General features: G+C 39.4%; 1 protein-coding gene across 1 annotated transcript; it reads left to right on the top strand.

Annotated features, from left to right (window-relative positions):
- Nucleotides 1-212: 212 nt before the first annotated feature.
- Nucleotides 213-22,769, top strand: LOC120533460 (gastrula zinc finger protein XlCGF7.1-like). Its single transcript, XM_039760373.1, has 4 exons — nt 213-346; nt 18,649-19,097; nt 21,722-22,112; nt 22,197-22,769. Exons 2-4 carry the CDS (start codon nt 18,686-18,688, stop codon nt 22,330-22,332), a joined length of 939 nt encoding a protein of 312 aa, XP_039616307.1. The 5' UTR covers nt 213-346; nt 18,649-18,685; the 3' UTR covers nt 22,333-22,769.
- Nucleotides 22,770-23,114: the final 345 nt, after the last annotated feature.

Below are 23,114 nucleotides of genomic sequence, written 5' to 3'. Positions count from 1 at the left end.
TGCTCAAGGGCACAACAGAGCAGAGTCCCTATGGGCATTTATTGGATTCAAAGCACTGATCTGCTACATTTGACAGTGTCGCCCTCCTCCGTCCTCCTAATGGGTGACCTTTCACGTAAGCCTACAATCCGTCATTGCATGCCAGTCCTCACGCTGGGTCTGGTAAACCAAACAGAGCGAACTCGCGTGCACGCGAGTGCCTGGTGTGACGTCATCAAGTAGCGACGACTAATTGAGGTGCACGAGCGTCTCGAATCTTGTGATCAGTTACCTGGAGAACTATCGGGATGGGAGCCTGTTGCCGCAGAGTGAGCCGACTTTAAAACGTATCACACTGAGGCAGAAAGTAAGTGGGATTTTCTTTTTCGCTTCTGGCAGTGCTGCGGTACCCGTTTTGAAGGACAGGTCGATCTTTACAAAGGACTCTCCTCGTGTGCCGCCTGGCTTGGCTTCCGTCTTTGGCTCACTTTTTTATTTCACCTTCTCCTTTTACATTTATGTTTATATCCATTGTTAATCTTTATTCTTTATCATTTATTGATACAGTCGGTGCCCTAGCAATCGATCTCAGGGTGTGTGTTTTTTTTTTTTTTTAATTTACGAGTTTAAACTCCCGGCAGTGACTCGCAGTCTGGTCAATGATACACTCGCGAAAGCAGTACGGCGGCAGAGGCTTTGTGTACCAAATATCCGTCAAATAAAACAGAAAGCACACAACCTCCTCCTTCTACGAAGATCTGAGCGCAAAATGAAGAAAAAATAGATCGGCGCGTTTACTTTTGTCCGTTAAAACAGCAGCACGAGTCCAGCGAACACCCGGCAAGCTGTTTTACGATGACTTCAATTCACTTTTGCCGCAGAAAGAATTCCGTTATTTCAGTTTAAGACAGGACGTCATTTTCCCATCGAGTTATGATAGGTGGAAGCCAGCCCTGGATATAGAGAGACACTGAAACATCTACAAAAAGCACACGTATATTCATATCAAGGCCATACAGCACCCGGTGCCCCTGCACCACACACCCTGTCTCGTCTCCCGACTGGACTGCAACTGAAGACTGGAGGGAGGCGGCCAATTTTATCTCCACCCGGACGTGCTCCAGGTGCTTCCGAAGCACTTCCTGGTGTGGCGGAAATGACAATGCCGCACTCCCGGTGTCCTCGGTATTCCGAAGCGCTAACGTCCGAAGCTCCACAATCATCTGGGCTCCCCCTGGCGGTGGCCACGGCCCCTCACAGGGTTGTGCTTCCATGCTCAAACCCCGTGGCCCCCAAACCAGGCACAGCCTCCAGCCGACCACCACAGCGGATTATTCCAGTGGAATGAGAGGCTTATTTGTGCGATCACAAAGTTGAAAATTAAAAAAGTTGAAAGGCCTTAACAAAGGAATAGAAATAGATTCATATTACTCCTTCCATCCGTTATCCAACCTGCTATATCCTAACTAAAGGGTCACGGGGGTCTGGTGGAGCCAATCCCAGCCAACACAGGGCGCAAGGCAGGAAACAAACCCCGGACGCGCAGACCCGCACCAAACACACAGTAGGGACAATTTAGGATCGCCAATGCACCTAATCTGCATGTCTTTGGACTGTGGGAGGAAACCCACGCAGACATGGGGAGAACATGCAAAATCCGTGCAGGGATGACCATGGAAGTGAACCCAGGTCTCCTAACTGTGAGACAGCAGCACTACCACTGCGCCACCCTAATTCATAATATTATTATTATTATTTATTTTTTTACTGACTTTTTAGAGTATTTGAGTAATTTCATTAATTGAGTAAATCATTGCATACAGACAATATAAATGATTGTATGCTTCTGGAAAGCCTCATCTTCAGTGCATAAACATGTATTATAATTTATTTTATAGTGCTTATCTGAGCTAAAGGAGGGGTTATCAAAATGGAACAGTATGCAGCACATTTAAAGAGAGATCTACCTACCAGTTTCTTTATCCACTTTTATAACAAACATCTCTCCAAAATGAGGTGAGAAATTTACAATGAAGAAAATGATCAGTCAGCAGATTCTGTAGCCCCTTTGCAGACACACAAGCATCACTTACATCAGTGGACCCACTGGCATGGTGTTTTATTAATCGAGTATTAACTATTGTTAAACACCAGTATGAAGGTCCAGGTTGAGTTCACCAATGAAATGTCACAGAAGGATCAGTTTTCTGAATTAATATTCACCTTATATACTTCTTATTATATTCATTGTCCAATATGTTAACTCCACTTATACAGCAGATATTAAACTATCTAATGAAAAAGTGTCTACAGGGGTGTGATTGCTTAGACATCGGGGGTAAGGTCAAATACAATTTCATGTTCCCTTACTGAAGAAAACGTTCCTATTTTTATCAATCAGAACAGTCAGTCACATGGTGATTCTAATCAATTCAAAGGTGAACAAATAAAACGTTTGCTTACATATTAATAGCATTTTCTCGTCATTATTGGTAAAATTTGCATTGTTATAGAGAGTGAGATAAAGCTGTGGGGAGAATAATTCTGTTTATACAGTAAACGCCAATTCATCAAAACTTGTTCATGAAAGGCAACCAAATTTTAACTTCTCTTTGAAGGGCACAACAGAAGAAACTGACCCCCTAAATTTGCTAAAGTGAAATTGTGTTTGTAATTCAAATCACTAGAAGAATTTTTAACTAATCTAACACGGCTAATTATAACTGTGGTTTAGTGTGGAGAAGTCAAGGACATTAAGTCTTCCATATCATATTGTTTTTTTTAACACATCCTTTTTTTAAAATTTGACTCCTGTTGTTTCATATGCAATAAAAAAGAATCTTCTCTAACCTCACAGAAAAACAATTATTAGCTTCTAATGGCAAACAGACCTCTGCTGTTCTTCATAACCCCACCGCTACACTGGGTGGGACTCTGACTTGAATAGACGGACCTCTGGTTAGCCAAGTAGTACGTCTCTTCAGGACTTTAGTGGTCCTTCACTTGTAGCTTGAAATAATATTATTTTTCATGTTGTTATGAATTTTCTTGCCAAGATAAGACACAATGTCAGGTTCAGTATGTTCAACTAACATGAGCTTTTCTTAAGGTAAAGAGCTCACATTTTATGATATAACTTAATATCATTTAACTGTAGTTCTGAGAAGTCTGAAAAAGATCAGATCAGTGTCAATTAGTTTAAGAGATTCCGAAACTTTGAAGATATTTTTAAAAAATAAAGTTATATCAATAAGCTAATTGTACAGTTTAGATTTCACTAACCTTTTTAAAGAAGCTTTTGTTCAATCAAAATTTTAAGACTTTGAACACATAAGAGGAGAGCAACAGAGATGTCGGGTTTCCACGACGGACGCCTCCTTTAACATTCAATCTGTGCGACATCCAATTGGCAAAGTGAACTGAACTATTGGTACTTCTAGAGAAAGTGTTTTAATGATCTTGAGACAAAAGTACTTAAATAGATAAGGTAAGAATAAATGAAAAATGAAAGTATGAGTAAATAGTGTCAAATGCTTTGTAAAAATGAAGACACACATTTAGTGGGTCATCATCTTAACAATTATGATCAAAGATAAAGTCCATTGTGAGACTAATACAGTAATTTACTCTTTTTTTATAAAGTTATTATATTATTTTAGAGTTATTTATTCTCTATTAATGTCGTCTAAGGCTGCTTAATGCCATCTAGCCAAGACTGAAGCAGTAATTTTAAAATAAGGTTTAAGCAGGGTGACTGGGCACCAGTTAGCAGTTATCTGAGTTTCTTTGCCAGACATCTCATTTTGTGCTTTGATATCTCGTCAGGTTTCTTTTCACAGCTAAATTCTAGTATTTGTTTATCAATAAATTCAATAAAAATGTGCATGTTCTTTACCATTTCAATAATCTGTTCTTCGGTTTCCACTATCTTCTACGTGTTATTTTTTTAAATTTTACTTTTATTTAAACATATATTCAGAAATTTACTATTGGCTTAGAGGAAAGCCCGAGTGGAGTCACTGAGAACACCGTCACAGTAGGACTGATCTGAAAATCTCAAACGCTCATTTCCATCATATGTACAATCCGTCTACCCAAAACTACCAATGCTCTTCTCACAATGTTCCCCATCACCTCTTCATAAACTAATAACTGAATACTCAGTAGGATGTCTTTATTATTAATCCTGTACATTAAAAGCAAGTTTAATCAAACAACACTTTAAAGACAGTTGTTCCATTTCAACAGGTACAGCTGAAATACGTGAAAATTTAATATCCTAACAGCATCATTTTAAAGCCTGTTGTTAAGTAACATCTAATTTTATGAGTCTAGCGATTGAAGCTGATCTATAAATTACAGTCATACATCTATTTCGGCTCCATTTGGGACCAGCCATTTTGTTACATGTCAGATTGGCCGTATGTCCGTCACAAAGTGTACAGGTCATTGGAACTGAGGGTCTTTGGGTCTGGTGTGGGTCTCTTTTACACAAACGTTAACTGCCAGTATGTAGCTGCACAATCAAGTCTTTGCATCTCGGTGTGCACTTGTCAGTTTTGTTTACCAGTCACAACAAACCTTTGTGGACGGATGAAAGAACAGAGGAAGATTCTATGAAGTGTTGGGGTGCCAGCCAGGTTGCCGTTTTTAATTGTAGTGGCCTTGAGCACTGATTTTGGTTTCTAACAAATAGCTAATGATAGGCTGCTCCTTACTGACGTGTCCATACTAGGGATGTGCAGTGAACATACAAACTAGTTATGTTGTACTTGTCTTGGTCTCTGAGTGCACATACTGGTTCTCTGACGTTACAGAATGAATTATTTCATGGCCTGCAAAATGTGTGCTAAGTTTTATATTGCAGTCCGGAGCGGTCATCTTAACTTCACTTAAATGGCTGCAGTCTTCTGAAAATAGCCTATCAGTAAACTGTTTCAGCAAAATAGTCATGACGACAACTAGCCAATGACTGACTTGGCAGATGACATCAAGCACCTCCCATTGGTCGGTTCTCTCTGACTGAGTGACTATGACTGTCACAGTACAGTGAATGATTGAATGAACCAGTGTGGCCCCTACTAATACAGAGCACCAGTACAAGTTCATTCATGAAATGCAGACAAGAGACTCGCAGTACAGAACACTGAATTAGTTCATTGAAAGGTTCAGGTTATGAACTGAACTTCAGACAGGAGACTCTGCGTACATTGAATCGCAGTTCATTTCACGGATGCTATATACGTATGGCAGATTGCATCAGAATGGACAGGATATAAAAAAAGGAAGCTGCGGGAGATTTTATTTAGTCATATTTCAATGTTCTCACAGTTTTATCGTGATGTGTGCACTATTCTAAGTTTCTAGTTGTATGTTTGTTCTTTTATTCTATTGTTGGAAATTTATTGTCAGAATTCAATAAGGATGATTATTATTATTACTAGGGGACTTTGCCCCCTGCTCGCTTCGCTTGCCAACCACCGTATAGGCTCTATGGCATTAGTCATTTCCCAGATCTGCCGCTTGCGATGAATCGTGCTGTGCTTTTGGATAAACATGAATATCAAATCTGTCTTTGATATCTCTGTCTTTCAAAACTATTACTACTGACAATTCGTAACCTGTTGGTTTATTATATATGTGAGCGTGATCTTTTGGATTCATATAGAAATCCAAGAAAACTTCTTTGTCTGTGTTTTTCAGATAAATTTCATGTAACGTGCGATACTTTTGGACATATGGTTTTGTATCCATTATTGGCTGTAGAATTTCTAATACGTCCGATCGTTTAACTCTTTCAATTCTTGGTTGCATTGCTTCTTCATGATCATAAATATAAACCTGACCGAATTGTAGTTTCTTTGAAATTAAACTTGTCATAGCTTTAATTGGTACGGGACCACAGATTCTCATAGTGTATGGTCCTGAATCGTGTAAATCTAAGTTTTGAGCATTGAATGATGCAAACGCAAACAGATTATTATAGATTTGGATATTTTGCCTGTAGTGTTTGTGGATTTCACTTTCACCAAATAACAAATCTTTTATTGCTCAAGCATACACCTCTTCATTGGGAACAAACACTACTTTTCCCTGATGGCAACATGAATTAGACGGTCTACAAGTCTCTGACTTAAAGTTTAAACCCAAACAATTTCTACTTACTTCTGTCATATCACCTATGTCCATATATTCGCTCTCTTTTCGCTGTTCTGTTGTTTCACCGAGTAATAATTTCCGTTTGTTAGCGCTAAGGTGATCTTTACTATCAGTCTTTTGAGATTTTCAGATTTTAGTACTTTCATAATCTCTAACCTGCTCTGCATGTGTAATGTGCCAACTGTTTTGAACCTCTTAACGACATTCTACTTTGTCTTCCACTCTTTGTCTTTTATCAAATATTAAATTAATCGGTTTGAAATTGTTCTTACTTTGATTGATAATGGGAGGGTACACAATAAATGTGTTGGTGACTGAGATTGTGCTTCTGTAACTGGAAGATTCGTTAGGAATGATAGGGACAGGAGAACTATTAATTTAATTTAATTAAGGAAATGTTTTATTCTTATACTGTGCTGTGATTTAGACAACTTACTGATCCATGTGTTCACGAGGGAGGGATGTTGCTAGTAAAGTCAGATGCTTTTTTTGAAAGCAGGTCCAGATGTGTTTTCCTGCTGCTCCATTTTGCCACAGCACTCTAGTGGATCTTTAATGCCAAGTTCCGTAAAAATTGCTGGGTTCTCTTTTCACCACAAAGATGTCTACAGTGATGTTCATGGCTCTGTTTCTGGATGAATGACAGCTGTAATTAGTTGTGCAGCACATATTTTATTCATTAGAACAATCTAGACGAGAACAGGACATTCAGCCCAACAAAGCTTGCCAGTCCTATCCACTTATTTCTTCCAAAAAACCATCAAGTCAAATTTTGAAAGTCCCTAACGTCTTACCGTCTACCACACTACTTGGTCACTTATTCCAAGTGTCTGTCGTTCTTTGTAAAGTAAAACTTCCTAATGTTTGTGCGAAAATTTACTCTTAAGTTTCTAACTGTGTCCACGTGTTCTTGATGAACTCATTTTAAAATAACAGTTTTGATCCACTGTACCGATTCCTTTCATAATTTTAAACACTTCAATCATGTCACCTCTAACTGTTCCTTTGCTTAAACTGTAAAGGCTCAGCTCTTTTAATCTTTCCTCATAACTCATCCCCTGTAGCCCTGAATCAGCCTAGTTGCTCTTCTCTGGACCTTTTCATGTGCTTCTATATCCTTTTTGTAGCCTGGAGACTAAAACTGCACACAAGACTCCAGATGAGACCTCACCAGTGTGTTATAAAGGTTGAGCAGCACCTCCTGTGACTTGTACTCCACACAGCAAGGCGCTATATAACCTGGCATTCTGTTAGCCTTCTTAATGGCTTCTGAACACTGCCGGGAAGTATAGCTTAGAGTCCACTATGACTCCTAAATCCTTCTCATAAGGTCTCATATTACACTTTACATATACAGTACAGTAGACTTCAACTGCAGAGTGGCCATCACTTAATACTTACAATGCTCATCTTGGAGTGTCCTGTGTGTTTCTGTGTGCCAGTGTGTTGATGATTGATGTGCACTGTGTCTCCCAGCCTCTCTGATGTGCTCCAGGTTCATGCCTTTGAATTTAGGAACAGCAGAGCGAATTCAGCCTGATCTACTACAGTAATTCAGGCAATATATTGGTTAAAGAATATGGATTTTTATGTTAGTTTTTTTTATGAGGGGTCAAAGGAAACAAGATAGTTGATGATTTGGAAAAACATTGCCACTAAACATCCTTTTATTGAATTAGAACTAATAATGCCAATATCAATTTAATGTTAATGTCAATTTATTTATATAGCACATTTAAAACAACATAGGAATGCTGTGGCCAAAGTGCTTTACAATAATGGAATAAAAGAAAACAAACAAATAACATAAATAACAAATAGAAATAAAATATATGAAAATAAAATACATAATAAATAGAAGTAACGTTATATAATCACAAAGAGGAAACCATCAGTATTACTGAAAGTCATGGAATGCAAGTGAATAGAAATGTCTTTAATCTCATTTTGAACAGTTCAGTTGTAGACGACTCCTTTATATGACGAGGTAAAGAGTTCCACAGGCGAGGGGCAGCAGCTGCAAAAGCTCTGTCCCCCTTAGTTTTACAATTAGTACGAGGGACAACAAAAGACAACTGACCAGAAGATCTAAGCACTCCTGATGGCTGGTGTAAAACACACAATTCATGTAAATAGGCAGGAGCAAACCCATGTAAAGATTTAAAAACTAGCAACAAGATTTTTAAATCAATTCGAAAACTGACAGGCAGCCAGTATAAAGAACCTAAAGTAGGAGAAACAGAGTCATAGTTTCTTGCCCCAACCAGAAAGTGAGTGGCAGCATTCTGGACCAACTGTAACCTGTGTATCAGGGATTTGTTAATCCCAGAATACAGCGAGTTGCAGTAATCGAGGCGAGAAAAAATAAAAGCATGAGTAGCTTTCTCAAGATCCCTAGAAGATAAAAAAGGCTTAACCTTCCCTAATAGACAAAGCTGGAAAAAGCAACTATAGGCTACAGAATTTACTTGTTTCTCAAAAGAGAGGTTACTGTCAAAGATAACACCAAGATTGTGGACTTGAGGTTTGCAAAAGACAGAGAGAGAGCTGAGCAGTCCAAGGCCAATTTGGGCTTTAGCTGATGGACCCACTATAAGCACCTCCGTTTTATTTTGATTCAGATCAAGAAAATTATTAGCAATCCAGGATCTTAGTTCAGAAAGACAGTTGTGTAGTTAATTTATTACAGAGTTGAAGACGGGAATATAAACCTGAGTATCATCAGCATAGCAGTGAAAAGAAATGTTAAATTTCCTAAAAATAGCTCCAATAGGGTGAAGGTATATAGAGAATAAAATAGGACCCAAAATGGATCCCTGAGGAACACCATATTTAAGAGGAGCAGTAGACAAAAAAGAGGAATTTAAGTCACTGAAAAGTGTCTACCAGTTAAATATGACCTGAACCAGTTAAGAGTAGCCCCTTTAAGCCCAGCAAGATGTTCAAGTCACATCAGCAATATCTCATGGTCAATAGTGTCAAAGGCAGCGGACAGGTCAAGGAGGAGAAGGACTGCTGCGTCACCTGAGTCAGTAATAACAGAGATGTCATTGATTACTTTAAGGACGGCTGTCTCAACACCATGATAACGCCTAAAGCCAGATTGGTAGATCTCAAATAAATTATTGGAGTTAAGGTGATCAACCAATTGATTATAAATAATTCTTTCTAGAATTTTAGCCAGAAGTGGCAATTGGGAAATTGGGCGAAAATTGGCTAAAACTCCAGAATCTAATTCTGCCTTTTTTAGATGGGGACGGGCTGCAGCATGTTTAAAAAATGAGGGCACAACTCCTTCACTAATAGAACCATTGATAATGGCTAGTAAAGATGGGCCCAAAGCATCAAAGGCTTCCACTAGGAGGCGTGGTGGTACAGTATCAAGAGGACTGAGAGCTGGTTTAAGGGTGTCAATGGTACTTTTTAACTGTAAAAGTGAGACAAGATCAAAAGATTCCAAGACAATCCCATGATTAACAGTAGGAAGTTCATAGCTAGTTGGAACAATACCACAGCGGATTGTATCAATTTTACTGACAAAGAATGAAAGAAATTGCTCACATGAAATAACAGTACTATTTAATCCCATCACTAAATGTGAGTGAATGGCCACATTAATTGAATTGAATTAAGACCCTAGAATTCTTAGAATGACAGGATACTAAATCAGCGAAGAAATCATGTTTAGCTTTCTTAATTTCAGCCTGGAAATAGAAAAGAGAAGTCCTAAAAATCTGTTTAGAGACAATCAGTCCATCTTTTTTCCAGCGCCGTTCAGCAGTTGGACAGGCGCGGCGCAGCGATCAGCGTAGTTTCATTTAGCCAGGGAGCAGGTCTTCCCTTATTACAGCATATCTTGGGCGGAGCAATTGAGTCTAAAACCGTTTTACAGGAAGAATTACATTTTAAGACAGAATCATCAATAACATTATTTTGGACATGCACATCAAGACTAGAGAAAATGGTTTTAAAATCTGATAGAAGAATTTAAAAAACGCAAGCACCGTGGGGGACAGCTATTATTCGGGACATCAACAGTAATATTCAAATCCATCATTATAGAAAAGTGATCAGTGAAAGAAACATCGCATAAATCAATATTATTAACTGAAATATCACGAGTAAGAACGAAATCAAGGGTGTGAAGAGTGAGTTGGCACATTAATATGCTGGATAAAATCAAATGAGTCCAATAGTAATTGTTTTGATTTGGGAAAATGGTTCAAGGGGTTCTTTAGAATAAGTGGGCAAAAATCAGAGAGAAGAGGTCCGATACTTCAATAAAATTTACTTATTCAATTATAACATATAAATACATATGAATAGTATAATGCAGTAACAATAGGTTATAGAAATAAATATATATGCTTAAAGAGACAAACTTATACTTACAGTAACATACATACAGTAACATACATCAAAAGACCCAGAGCCATCATCCTAGGCACACCCCGTGTGCCTTTTATCAGATACCGGGCGGTGTGCGCCTTTCCCCACGGTTGAGCATCCAAAGAAACTGAGGGCGGAACCTTCCCTTATATACTAATTAGGTGTCCTTGCCCAAAAGCGGCCTACGTGGAAGCAGTGTATGCAGAAGTGATCAGTTTCAGCATACCCCCTCCTTCCACGGGACACGGCTCTATTTTTCTTCTACTCGGCCTTGAGACTAGTGCCTGATACCAGAAGACACAGTAATATGCTTACATGTGAAAAAAGCCTCTCGAAGTGAAAAACAACTCCTTACATAGCCTTGGCTGTATCTTTAGAACATTCCCGGCTGTTTTTCCCAAAACATTAGTCTCTGTAGCTGATTCTGCGCTGAAGCGAGCAACGCGCATCTGCTCTCCTGATTCCCCCTCCCTCTCTTTATTTCACCTTTGCTTTTTACAGAGAAAATTCCTTCCATTACAGTAATGAAAAGTCATTAACCAAAGGTTTCGATTGACAACAAACGTGAATGTTAAAAGCACCAACAATACTTTTTCATGGGAGAGGGTAATATCAGCCAGGAGATCAGAGGATTCAGAAATGAAAGTATCAATAATTACAGGAGGTCTATAAACAACGGCAAACAGCAAAGAAGGGGAGCTGCACACTTCGAAAAGTTGCAGTTCAAAGCTGCTAAACTGACCCTTTGTAAGGCTCCGAAACAAGAACATACTTTTAAAAACAGTGGCAATGACCCCACCACGTTGAGTCAGACGAGGAGAGTTTAAAAATAAATAACCTGATGATACCAAGTCAATAAAACATGAAGAGTCTCCATTTAAAATCCAAGTCTCAGTGATGAAGAAGAAATCCAGATTATTTGAGGTAATAAAGTTTTGCAGAATAAAACTTTTATTAGACACTGATCTCACGTTCAGGAGAGCAGCCTTGATAGGAGTAGAAGAGCTCATAGCAGGATGAGCATGGGTGAGCGTGTGAAGATTTGCAGCGTTTACTGCCCAATTGCACACCGAGGAAAAGTGATACCGCCTTGAAGTGGAGAAATTAAATCTGGTATCCTGCGCCCATGGACCATTGGAAATGAAAAGTCTGATGAGACTGAAAATCGATGAGGTGTGACAAAACGTGGGACACTGACAGTACAAAGCAGAGCTGGATCAGGGCAAAACAAGAAGAGAAGAAATAATATTAACATGCCTCAGGATTGGGCATATTAGGTTAAATTATACACAATTTAAGACAGGACAGCATCAGTCTGCAGTGTGTAGATCGCATAATCAGCTAGAGACAGTAGAGCTTGTATTATTAGTGTGCGTGGCATATAAATTACATCGAGTTCAACATTTTAAATCCCTGGGAATGGGCACACTGACATTAGAACAATTATTAAAGTATGGAAATCGGTGTAAACTGATTCATAGATCCATATTCTGTTATTTAAACTTTATAAGGTTATTTGAGAGTGCAATGTTTTGCTGAAAAGTCTTTACATTAATAATTTGAACACAAGGAGACAAACAAAGGTAAGTGCTCAGGGTTTGGAGATACCGTTTTATGAATGTGATGTGTAAGTTCTCATTCGGTCTACTGAGAGTTACTGCACACGGCTTAAGTGAGGGGTGAGCAGCGCGACCTCCAGCCCACCACCGAACTTTGCTTGAGTGAATCTCTCTGTGGTTGCCTGGGTGTTTCCTTTTCAATCATCAGTGTATGTGTCTCCTTTTCACTTCGCATTTTCGAGTCCATTTTCTACTTCACATCGTCCAGACCCTCCGTCGCCACCTCCTACTCTACATTTTCATTACTTACTGTGTATTCGTACAGTCGTGTCATTCTCACACACATTGATTTCTGCCTTCCCTTCTCCCTTCAGTCCACGGCGTCTCTTTAAAAAGACAATCGAGGAGTTGGTGACCAGCAGGCTCTTGAAAGAGCAGTCAGGAATCAGTCGGGGTTTACACTTCTGATAAGAAGAGAAAAACCAAACTGAGCAAAACTTGAGTCCGTGACCGTGGCGGACAAAATACGAGATGAGAACGAATACATATATACAGAGTGGGAGATAAGTGTAGTTCCTCATAGTTATTTCTCTATTAACTTTCTTGTAGACGTTAATAACTGGCAAAGGTTTGTGTGGAAGAAGGTCTCAGAGGAAGACAGGAGTAGTTCAATCAATCAGCTTTTGTTCAGTCACAGATGAGTACATGGATTCATACTTTGCAAAGCAGAAAAGTCTCTTTCCCTTTTCGGTCAGCTTTTTTATATCATTTCCTCCCTACCCCTTCCCCTTACTTATAAATCAGCATAATATCATTTATTTAAGCATTTCATGTTATATTGTGTAAATCGGCCATCTGTTTCTTTGCACGTTTCCTAAAGAAGGAAAAGTCATTTATCTCTTCCTCATTTTTTCCTGTCTCTAACGGACACGCTCCTAAAAAAGAAGTTCCCCTTAGTCAGCTTACTTCACCCTGTCTTATGACAGGGGCCTGTACAAATGACCTTTAACTATAGCAAAAACAGCTTTGCCAGCTTTTAACACTTACATACAAGTAGTTAATGCTGATGGCCAACATGAAAGAAAAATTATTTTGCATGTATATACAGTGGATTCAGAAATTATTCAGACCCCTTCAACTTTCTGTACACTTTATTGTGTTTGTAGATTTCATTTTAAATGACTAAGTTTACCAGTTTTGCCCATCGATCTACACTCAATAACCTGTAATGACAAAATGAAAACATGTTTTCATAAAAGTTTACAAATTTAATGAAAATCAAAAACTGAAACCTCACATTTATATAAGTATTTACACGCATTACTTTGCAGAAGCCCCCTTGGCAAGAATCCCAGCATCAAGTATCCCTAAGTAAGGCTCCATAAGCTGCACACCTGGATATGGGCAGTTTATTGCATTCTTCTTGGCAGATCTTCTCAATCTCTTTTAGTCTGTATGGGAAGTGTCTGTAAATCTGCCATCTTCAAGTCTCTCCAGAGTTGTTCTATGGGGTTTAAATGTGGTTTTTGGCAGGGCCGCTCAAGGACACTCAGAAATGTGGCCTGAAGTCAGCCAACTATTGTCTTGGCTGTGTGCTTTGGCTCATTACTATAGTGAAAGGTAGAACATCACCTCAGACAGAGGCTTTGTGTATTCTGGAATAGGTTTTCCTCAAGGTCCTCTCTGTATTTGACTTCATTAATCCTTTCTTTAATATTTCATGCTACACTGGAGGGATGATACTAGGCAGATGATAAGCAGTGCCTGTTTTCTTCAGATACAGTGCTTGGAGTTCCGTCTGAAGACTTTAAATTTTGTCTCATTTGACCAGAGAATCTTTTTAAACATTCTCCTGAGTCCTTCAAATGTCAGTTGGCAAACTGAAAGTGGCCTGTTATATAGCCAGTTACTCAAGAGTGACTTCCTTCTAACCACTCTACCATAAATGACTCACTGATGGAATGCTGCCTAGATAGTTGTCCTTCTGACAGGTTCTGTTATCATCTGAAGCTCAGTTACAGGAACCATTAAGTTCTTGGTCACATTCATGACCATGGCCTGCTTTGGCCAATTACTCTGTTTGCCTGGACTACACGTTCTAGGGCAGGGGTGTCAAACTCTGGTCCTGGAGGGCCACAGTGACTACAGGTTTTCATTCTAACCCTTTTTCTAATTAGCGAGCAGTTTTCACTACTAATGAACTCCTTTTCCCTTTATTTTAATAGCCCTGTTTTTAAGGATTCAGTCCTTATGAATTGATTTGTTTCTTCATGAAATGGCAGCCAAACAGAAATGAGATGTGAAACGAGCCAATGGATGACCAGCTAAATCGGTGGATCAAACTCCAACCAAATTCTCTCCAACCCGTTTCTTAATGAGAAGCAAATTCTTGCTGTTATTCCATTCCGTGGCTTCTTGTAGCACTCATTCTGCCAAAGCAGACATTTCCAAAACTGTTGATTTTTTTGTTCTTTTTTCTAAGAACACTGTCATGATGTTTTGGTGACCTGAGAGATCAACCTTAGTGAGGCCTTCAGCTTTCTTTATTTTCAGATATTGTGTAATGGGCACAGCTGAGCTGATCATGTGGTGGCTTGTTTTGTGTCTCATTATGGTTTGGCTGGTAATTAAGGAAAAAGACACAACTAAGGGGTCAGAGTCAAGTTAATTAAAACTAAGGGAAAAGGACTTAATTAGCAACATAAACAGGTCACTAATTAAGAAGATGGTTAGGATGAAAACCTGCAGCCACTGCAACCCTCCAGGACCGGAGTTTGAAACCTGTGTTCTAGGAGGAATCCTGGTGCTGCCAGACTTCTTCCGTTTCACAACTATTGTGGCCAATGTGCAATGTGTTCCTGGAAACATCCAGAGCATTAGAAATGTTTTTATCCTCTTGCCTTGATCTGGACCACACCACAGTTTGATTTTAGAGGTCGACAGAGAGTTCCTTGGACATCATGGCTTAGATTTTATCCTGATGTGCAGTGTGAATTGTGGGACCTTATATAAACCGGTACACACGGGCCTTTCAAAATGATGACCATTCAAGTCAGTTTGTCACAGGTGGACTCCATGTTCTCGACACGTCTCAAGGAGAATGAAAGCAAACCGGATGCACCAGAGCACACAAAGCTTCCAAATACTTCTACTGTAGAAATAAAAGATTTCAGTTTTATTGAGTGTAGACTGATGGGCTAAAATGTTAAATGTATCCATTTAAAAATAAACCTACAACACAATAAAGTGGGCAGAAGGGGAAAGGCTCTGAATACTTGATGAAGCCACCATACAGTTTATACAAACTGCTTAATCCAATTTAAACAGCATACATTAATGCCAGTTAATGAGTATTAATGAAGTTAGTAACAATTTAAGGTTGGTGTTACCGCCTCACAGCTCCAGCAGTGTGAATTTGAACCTCAGTCTGTTTACATGTCCTGTGCAGTTTTCACGTGTGCCCCCTTGCTATGTTTTTTGTTTGGTTTTTTTTTTTTCTCCCATATTATAAAGATGCACTGACAAATCTAACTGAGGTAATGTTGGATCAGTACAACATTTTTGATTTTGGTATCAACACCAGGTTTCAGACAACAGTGCTGGTAACAAATTAGTTCAAAGCAAATAAGGGTCACCCCTACGTACCACTGGACACTCTTAGCTGATCAACTGGCCTCTCTCCTCAAGTCAAGATCTTCTTTGATTCATTAGAATATTCATGAGGATTAGTAATAATTGGTTGTTACTTGTCTGGCTCCTCCTCTTAGGGTTACCCACAGCAGACTGGTCACTGTGGTACACAAATCTCCAAACGGAGGAGCTCTAAGGCTGACGGAGACACACAAGGTCTCCACCACAGCAAGGTCACGATACTGGGAGCAGTTCGGATTTAGTACTGGGGTATACATGAAACTATTCATGTTTTTTTGCTTTTGCATTTACTTCTACAAGATGAAACCGATGAACATGAAAGTTTGTCTTGAGATGTTAAAAACAGAGTTGACATTAAGTTTTAGACATTTTAAAATAAATTCTGCAGACATTCATTAAGACTCACACTATGTAGCTACTGTCCTCCATTACTAAGTCCCTTTTTCCAGACAGTTTTATTTGTAAACCATCTACGCTCGCCCAGTACCTCTGTTATATGTCACTCTCCATGAGTCTTTAAACAGTGGAGTCAGAACTGCTTGAATGGCGACAGAAGTGGTTTGTGTTATAAATTAATTAAGGGAGTTGGAGAACATTGCATGAAGTACTTTAAAGTGCACCGTGGTGCTGGTTTACTGGGTATTTTACTACACATTTACTAAGATTTTACAGTTCTCTTTGATTAAGGGAGGAAAACATTTCAGATTTTTTTTAATGTATCTTTTTTATTATTATGAATTCCTTTTGCTGGAGTCAGACTGTTCAGTGAGGCAGGACCCTCGCATACTTAATGTTTAAGCTGAAACAGCTCAGTTAAATGCAGACTGACGTCTGTCCACTAAAGTGCTTAGCTCATTAGTTATGGGATACGTCCGTTTCCATTACAGTAATGAATCAAAGTGAACATCAAAATTATACAGATAATAAAGTATATGTATTTCTCAATATAAATGCAAAAAAAAAAAAAAATTATTTGTGGTGTGAAATACATATGAAGAGCAACAAAAATGGTGCAGACTTTTAGATTTAAGTTTCCAAGGGTAAAGCACAACAGATTTAAGAATTCTATTCCCAGAGCTATAAGCATTTTAAATTCTTTTATTTGTAGGAATGCTGCTAAATGCTCTATTTTGAGTCATTTTTTGCAATGTTGAAGATAATTATTAATCTTTGACCTAATCTTGAATGTGTGTTCTTGTGCGGATGCTGGTCATCAGCTGTTGTGTCATTTCTTATTTCATTCTATTTGTGTAAAGGTGTTAAATGTTTATGTACTGTCTTGCTGAAACAAGTGTCACTCCAGGATTGTAAAGTATAGATAAACAACCTGCAGACCTCATTTGACAAAGTGGTGCAGATTGATTCACAACTCCAAATGCCACCTTCAGCTGATGGGCAGAAAGCTGGTTAATACATTATCCATCCATCCTCTTCCGCTTATCCGAGATTGGGTCACGGGGGCAGCAGCTTAAGCAGAGATACCCAGACTTCCCTCTTCCCGGCCACTTCTTCTAGCTCTTCTGGGGGAATTCCGAGGCATTCCCAGGCCAGCCGAGAGACATAGTCCCTCCAGTGTGTCCTGGGTTTTCCCTGGGGCCTCCTCCCAGTTAGACATGCCCGGAACACCTCACCAGGGAGGCATCCAGGAGGTATCCTGATCAGATACCCGAGCTACCTCATCTGACTCCCCTCGATGCAGAGGAGCAGCGGCTCTACTTTGAGCCCCTCCTGGATGACTGAGCTTCTCACCCTATCTTTAAGGAAAAGCTCAGAAACCCTGCGGAGGAAACTCATTTCAGCTGCTTGTATTCGCGATCTTGTTCTTTCTGTCACTACCCACAGTTCATGACCATAGTGATGGTAGGAACGTAGATCAACCGGTAAATTGAGAGCATACGGCTCAGCTCCTTTTTCACCACGACAGACCGATGCGGAGCCCACATCGCTGCGGACACCGCACCAATCCGCCTCTTGATCTCTTACTCCATTCTTCCCTCACTCGTGAACAAGACCCTGAGATACTTCAACTCCTCCACTTGGGACAGGATCTCGCTCCCAACCCTGAGAGGGCATTTCCTACATTGAAGGAATGCAGTCTCCTAAGTAAAAAAGAGCCAGCTCTGCCCTTATGGAGTTAAAACACTTTTTCCTTTAAACACGACCCACATCTATTCTTGCTATGGCAGTGCAGTTAAGGAGCTTAAGTCAGGTCAATCAGCTATTTACTAATGGAGAAGGGATAGTCACAGTTTAACAGAACAGTGCACTTTAAAACCTTTAGTGAGAACAAGGGGTTTTATTAAATTTAATAATACAATCAAAAGTTATTATTGACTCTGTGGGTAACAGAGGACTGGTGACTTTTAATAAATTGATTCATTTGGTTACCCAGGAAGGTCTGTCAAACATACTGGCAAAAATAGAAGTTACGCACCATCAGTTACACCTGTCAGCCTAAGCTAACAAACCCCTTATTCCACTTGCTTGTCTTCTCCTGTTGCTTCTGCATATTTCAGCAAAGTTAAGATCCTCTTTCATCTTCTCCCTTCTGACCTTTCTGTTTCTTAACAATGTCCTGTGCCCCTACTTATATAAACCTGTATCACCATAAACTGATAAGACAATTCTGGAACCCCAGCAGCACTGTATGTTTAATTCAAGTATTGAATACTGCTGACCCACAACTGTGTAAGATGGTCTTCATGTTTCAGCCTGTTAGACCTTCACTCCACTCCCAAGACTGTTTCACATCTGATAATATGAAATGAAGAGCAATAATTTACTGTCAACATGCTATGAACTGTCTAACTTTTAGAAACCTTAACAGAGAGGGACTTGTAAAATGATATTGAAGTGTCTTTAGATATAAATGATGAAGTTTTAATGAAGCTGGTTGCTGTTCTTTCTACAGAGAAATAGAAAAAGCTGCTGTTTACTGGAACATCTTAATGGATGTGAAGCAGGAGAGCTGTGATGTGGACATGAATATCATGGTTATTAAGGAGGAGGACTGTGAGTGGGAGTCCATCTATTCTAAACAAGAAAGTCTGAACATCAAGAAAGAGAATAGTGAACTGTGGTCAGTGGGCATTCAAGAAGAAGGTGAAGAGAAGTCTGTCAGTTTTGAGACACATAACCATACAACTCTAAAGAGTATTGAGAAAGACGACTTTAATGATGGGTGTCAAGATGGAGTGGTGACCAGATTAGACTCTTCTCAAAGCAGACACTCTTCATCTCCAGAGCCTTCCATCAATGCGAAGTCTGAATCATTACAGTCTGGACCAAAGAGGGCTGAGGAAACTACATCTGTTACAACTCCGGAAAATCAGCCATCACCTACGACAAAGTCTGGGAAAAGTAAGTGTTAAATAAATTTGTGTGAGTTTTAGGTTTGGGGTTTATGGACATGAAAGGTTGGGTCTTGTGGTTATTATAAGAAATGTAAAAATGGAGTGAAAAGACTGCATTTTACTGTGTGTTTAAATGTAAGTTTGGGATTTCATCTATTGTAGCGTAAGGTTTAGCAGTTTGCTATTCTTCCATTATAGTGGCATTTAAGCATTTAGAGTCAACTCCATGACCCTTGTGTATTTACCAATTGGTTGACCCTTTTTTAGCAGTAATGATTTCCACCAGACTTTTTTGTAGCTGCTGATAAGCCTCGAACTTTATCCCATTCCTTGTCCAAACCTCTTCAGTTCCCTTATCCCTGGGACCTCTTTTCTGAATAGTCATCAACATCTTATGTCTCTTATTCGCCATTCCAGAACACCAGTTTCCTTATGTTGGATCAGTACTAATTCCATATTCCAGCCTTTCTCTTTTTGATTTCTTCATGTGTTTTTGCTCATTGTCCTGTGTCATCACTCAACTTTTGATAAGCTTCCACTATCCTGATATTTTTCTGTCAGATTTCTTCATAATATTTTGAATTCAGTGTTCCCATGATCATCTCAAGCTTTTCAAGCCCTGAAGGAGCAAAGCAGCATAAACCATGATGCTGTCTTCACCTTGAGTTTTTGGTTTGGATATGCAGTTCTCTCTTACCTCCAAACATAATGTTTTGACCAAAAAGTTCAACTTTTGTCTTATTCATTCATAGAACATTGTCTTTTCTAAAACATCAAGGTTATCTTTTACAAGTTCTGAGATGTGCAGTGATGCGTTTGTTAGATAGCATTAATTGAATTGGTGCTGCCCTTCCATAAACACCATTCTTATGCCAATCTTCACATGAGAAAAGACTTTGTAAAGTTCTGGAGATTTCTGCATGCCCTTTGCTCTGCCTCTGTGAGTTCCTTTTCACATTTGCTTTCATGTTGTGATCTTTCCAGAATGACCACTCCAATGCTGAATCCCCTCCATTTTAGTATAGAGTTTGGCTTTCTATAGATTGATGGACACCCAGGGCTTCCAAAATGCTTCTTTTTCACAATTTCCAGCTTTATACAGCTCTTCAGTTCTTCTGTGGTTCTTGTGACATCCACTAAGAAATATCTAGATGAAACATCAAACCTTTGGATTACACATTGAAGCATTGGATTGGAGAAACAACTTAGATGGACATGCTCACATCATTCTTGTACTATAATGTGAAAAAAGCTGTGTTTTCTGTCCTACTTCTGTGTAAGAGTGAATTAAATAAGACTTTTGCTCCTAAAAACAAGCAAAGGTAGTTGAGCTTTACTCAGACCTTTAGGTTTGTACGGCAGAGGGTGGAGAAAGCTTTTGCAGTAGTCACCAAGTCAGTGTCTTGGCTAAAAACAGGCAAGAGTAACTGTGATTCCTTACTAGAAAGAAGTTACACATTTTACATGTGATGCAGGATGGATTCAAAGAAATTATTAAAAACTCTGCAGTGGGTAAGTAAGAAGATAACAAAAGATGCTGCAAAGGGTGAAAAAAAAAACCAACTGAATAAGTCATATTAGACAAATAGCCCCAATGCTCACAAACATTTGAGAGCAACCATTAAGAAAAATATTAGGGTCTCTAAAAGACAGTTAGAGAGAAATATTGCAGATAAGGCAAAGATGAGCCAAAGAGATTCTTTCAATATTTTAGGAGTAAAAGAACAGTCATTACATGTATCTCTGTGCCATCTTAAGTATACCATCTCATACAGATGACATGACTTGGCTCAGGGTGACTGAGAGATTCCTCATCGGTCAGGCAATTCACACTGAAAAGCCGCCATCGCCGAATAACCCACAACTGTTAAGACCTGTAAGAGAACTGAGATTGTGTGATTTCTGCATGATGGTCTCTGTAATGAAGGCACATGTTCAGCACACACGTCAAAGAGGATGACAGTAGGGAGTCTAAATCAGCTTAGAATTCAGTCACCATCATGAGCCAGAAAATCAGTGTGATCCCTGAAAATTCACTTCTTGTGTAGCCTTATTAACATCAGAGTGCAAAATGTGCAATAAAATGAGATTTTCTGTTCAATTTGTTTTTCCACCTGGAGTTGCTAAAATGACAACACCAAAAATGTCTACATAGGACTTACAAATGCTCAAAACATGTCATAAATTTAAACTAATTTCCATGGCAAATTCTGATTTTATAAATCTAATCTTTGCATAAGAAATGGCTTACGCATGTTTCAAAGCAAAAGGAGGTTTTATACATGCAGCCCTGGTGAGTAGCTGTAATAGAGAATGTAAAATTAAATTAAGTGGCTTTCCATGTACAACTACTACGGTGGGCTGGCACCATGCCCGGGGTTTGTTTCCTGCCTTGCCCCAGGTGTTGGCTGGGATTGGCTCCAGCAGACCCCTGTGACCTTATATTTAGGATATAGCGGGTTGGATAATGGATGGATGGATGTACAACTAAGGTTTTAATATTGTTTATGCTTTTCAAAGGTTGTCTCTAATTTCAACCATCATGTATTTAATGTGAGTTAATTTTAATAATAGGGCAGTGGATTGATAATAAGCTGTTTGTTTGTTTTTTTTCTTTTAAACTTTATACAGGAAACAAACATCACTGCTGTCTGGAATGTGGCAAAGGATTCTCAGGCAGGAGTGCTCTTCAGATCCACACTAGAGTTCACACCGGAGAGAAGCCATATTGCTGTAATGAATGTGGCAGACAGTTCTCTTACAGGAACAGTTTTCAAATCCACACAAGAATTCACACTGGAGAAAAGCCATATTGCTGTGTGGAATGTGGCAAAAAATTCTGTCACACGACTTCGCTGCAAAGACACACAACAATTCACACCGGAGAGAAGCCATATTGCTGTAGTGAATGTGGTAAACAGTTTTCACAAATCGGCAATCTTCAGACACACGCTAGAGTTCACAGTGGAGAGAAGCCCTTTCACTGTAATGAATGTGGGAAACAATTTTCAGGAAGGGGCCACCTTCAGAGACACAGTAGAGTTCACAGTGGAGAGAAGCCGTATTGCTGTAATGAATGTGGTAAACAGTTTTCACAAAACAGCAGTCTTCAGAGACACAGTAGAATTCACACCGGAGAGAAGCCGTATCGTTGTAATGAATGTGGGAAACAGTTTTCACAAATAGGCAATCTTCAGACACACACTAGAGTTCACACCGGAATAAAAACAGTAAGAGCTTAAAAATCAGTTCAGAAAAACAAGCACGCTTCAGGACTCATGAGTGAAGTTCACTCCTGTTCTGAAAAATAAGGAAACCAAACTATTGGTGAGAAATTAATCCCAGAGAGAAACCATGTTGGTGTCTAGAATGTGGGAAACAATTCTGTCAGAGCAGTACTCTTCAGAGATGCACCGGAACTCCCACAGGAGAGAAGTACAACTGAAAAGTCCTGACTAAAGAGTGAGGTTCACTCCTGCCTGGACAGTAAGCACATGTAACCGACTGGAATCCATCCTACTCTGTGTTCTGTTAGAAAGAAGTCAACGTAGAGCAGGGGTTCCCAAACCCCAGTCCGCGGCCCGACAGCTGGGCCGCAAGATTCACTCAGTGAAGGGCTACAACAAAAGGCTGCCCCATTCACTGAGGACACTTTTCAGAACGCTAGGCGGGCGGGGCTTTTCAGCGGCACAGAGAGAGGAGAGAGACCGAGGTGAGAGAGTATTACACCAAAGTATTTTTATGTTTCTGACAGATTCCCCATATGACACAAGTCTATAGAAATCTCGTTACTGTGAAGTACATTCAGCAGCAGATACTTTCATTACAACGACGTGACCTTGAAATGCTTGAATGAATCATCCACAGAGCAATTAGTTCTGTGGTTGCAGCTCAGTTGTGCACATTTGCACAACGATCCCCAAACAGAAACATTGTAAAAAAAAATTTCTTTCTTCGAACTTTCCTCATGCTGTGTTTTTGCTGTTTTTGTTTTCTGTGGTTTTCAGTGATAACTTTTGCTTAT

This window comes from Polypterus senegalus, chromosome 8 (genome assembly GCF_016835505.1).
Source record: "Polypterus senegalus isolate Bchr_013 chromosome 8, ASM1683550v1, whole genome shotgun sequence".
Lineage (NCBI taxonomy): Eukaryota > Metazoa > Chordata > Cladistia > Polypteriformes > Polypteridae > Polypterus > Polypterus senegalus.
This window is presented reverse-complemented; position numbering and strand designations above follow the sequence as displayed.

Excerpts from the sequence above, each read along its gene's own strand:
- LOC120533460 (XM_039760373.1), top strand. The coding sequence starts at position 18,686 with ATGGATGTGAAGCAGGAGAGCTGTGATGTGGACATGAATATCATGGTT. Across the intron at positions 19,098-21,721 it reads TACGACAAAGTCTGGGAAAA|GAAACAAACATCACTGCTGT; the intron begins GTAAGTGTTAAA and ends AACTTTATACAG. Across the intron at positions 22,113-22,196 it reads CAATTTTCAGGAAGGGGCCA|TCTTCAGAGACACAGTAGAA; the intron begins CCTTCAGAGACA and ends ACAAAACAGCAG.